Source organism: Epinephelus moara, chromosome 19 (assembly GCF_006386435.1).
Source record: "Epinephelus moara isolate mb chromosome 19, YSFRI_EMoa_1.0, whole genome shotgun sequence".
Classification (NCBI taxonomy): Eukaryota; Metazoa; Chordata; class Actinopteri; order Perciformes; family Serranidae; genus Epinephelus; species Epinephelus moara.
In genome coordinates this window covers 4,886,544-4,888,379 of record NC_065524.1, presented here as the reverse complement: position 1 = coordinate 4,888,379, position 1,836 = coordinate 4,886,544, and the positions used below count along the sequence as shown (strand labels likewise).

The following is a 1,836-nucleotide window of genomic DNA, read 5'->3' as shown; positions in this document are numbered from 1 at the left end:
CTTGTTTATTTCTATTGACCTGTTCAGCACTTTGGTCAACCTTGGTTGTTTTAAATGTGCTTTATAAATAAAGTTTGAGTTGAGTTGAGTTGAGTTGATGACATTCTGGAATGCTTTGTCAACTTCAGCCTGTTACATGTATTGTCTTTTTTCAAAATACACTTCAATTTTCACAGGAAATGTACAGTTTGCATACAGTCTCTTTCAAAATAAACACACTAATAAACACAATAAACACAGCAAATTGGCATTTTTGTCCTTCAACAACAAAAGCATGTGGTTGGGTTCAGGAAAAAAGAATAGGATTTGGCTTTACAATCTTACAGGAAGCAAACACCGGTCTCCCGGATGAAAGTTGTTGGTTGTTGGACCCATCCACCACCTCTCGTGCCTGCCCTAGTCAAACTTCAGCCGCCTTAACTTTAATCATTGTCCTGCCACATTTCCCCCTAACGCCGCCAGGTGCGGTTAAACAATAAGAGCGACTGGCTGCGTATCATGCAGAGGTTAAAGAACGCCATTTTTTTGTCGGCGTCACTGACAGAGTGCCGGTTTTTGACGACTTCGGAGTGAGACCGTGTTGTTTAAAATCAGTCCACAGGCCACTATTGGCCCTGGAGTAGCACTTTGGACATGCGTGATTTCAATTCTCTCAATTAATTGATTCATCATTTGCTCTGTAACACAGAAAATAGTGAAAAAAATTGCGTTTCCAGGGGTATAAATCCATTTGATTAGAATATATATTTCCTCTAGCACCATCCTCATCCAAAACCAGACATTTTGTCATACAACTTGACATCAACTTGTGGCCATATTTCCTAGTTGTATGTGATTGTACACCTTCTATTTGAATGTTTTTAAATGTATTTTTACATTTCCTCTGCCGTGCTGTGTGTTCAGAGGAGGCAGCTTTGGTGCTGGGCAGAGATGCTGTGCTGCTGGCTCGGGTCATGGAGTGGTGTGAAGCTAAAGACCATGCAGGAGTCCGAGGAGAAGCCAGTCGCCTCTTGGCTGCCTTCATCAGACACAGCCGCAGCCCTGTGAGCCCATTTATTCTCACCTAGCATAAATCAGAACTAAACCTTACATTTTCCATCTTATTGGTAATCTACCCAGTTTGTTGGAGTTTAATGTAATGAAAGTATGTACTCTATGCACACACATTAGCTAAACATTTGTTATGAGCTGATTTCCTCTCTTTTTTAGGAAGTTGTCCTTGCTGTAGCCAAAGCAGATGGGGTTCGGCACCTAATCTCCATGGCAACAAGTGAACATGTCATCATGCAGAATGAGGCCCTGGTTGCCCTGGCAATAGCATCTGCAATTGACATCGGTAAAGCAACCTCAGATACAATGTAAAGTCAGTAGTTACAGGCCCAAATTCAATAAGCATGTCAGAATAACTCCAAGAACTTTTAACTGGAATTATATGTAAACTTTTATATCAGACCTGCCTGGAATCTGTCGGAGAACTATCGAAAGCCATATGGCTCTATACGTCTATTTTGATGTTTGTATTGTTAAAGGGAAATTTCGGTTTATTTCAACCTGTCTCCTATCGTCCTAAATTTGTTTCAAGTGACTAGTGACATAAAAATAATAGTTAAAATGTTAGCCATTAGCCTAAATACAGCCGGGGCGCACAGTAGCGTCAGACCTGTTAAAACGTAAGTGAACGGGCATACCTTCAAGTGCAAAGTTAGTCCACTAAACAAGCTTTTTTTCCACAAAGACCGCCTCATATCGTTAGGATAAATGTCAGAGAACATATAGAAAACAACATGTAAACGTGTTGTCTTACCTTACTGGTGTGGTGCCATGTTTGTTTACCAT

The 1,836-nt window shown here is 40.7% G+C and overlaps 2 protein-coding genes across 3 annotated transcripts in view; one reads left to right on the top strand and one right to left on the bottom strand.

Annotated features, from left to right (window-relative positions):
- Nucleotides 1-1,836, bottom strand: part of borcs7 (BLOC-1 related complex subunit 7) — a 1,032,483-nt gene that overhangs the window by 181,591 nt on the left and 849,056 nt on the right. The gene's annotated exons all lie outside the window — the stretch shown is intronic.
- The window catches only part of si:dkey-191g9.5 (rap1 GTPase-GDP dissociation stimulator 1-B), a 50,776-nt gene that overhangs the window by 35,592 nt on the left and 13,348 nt on the right, over nt 1-1,836 (top strand). Inside the window, exons 11-12 of the mRNA XM_050070693.1 lie at nt 904-1,043; nt 1,210-1,336. Coding sequence (XP_049926650.1) covers nt 904-1,043; nt 1,210-1,336 — 267 coding nt within the window. The remainder of the gene's footprint in view (nt 1-903; nt 1,044-1,209; nt 1,337-1,836) is intronic.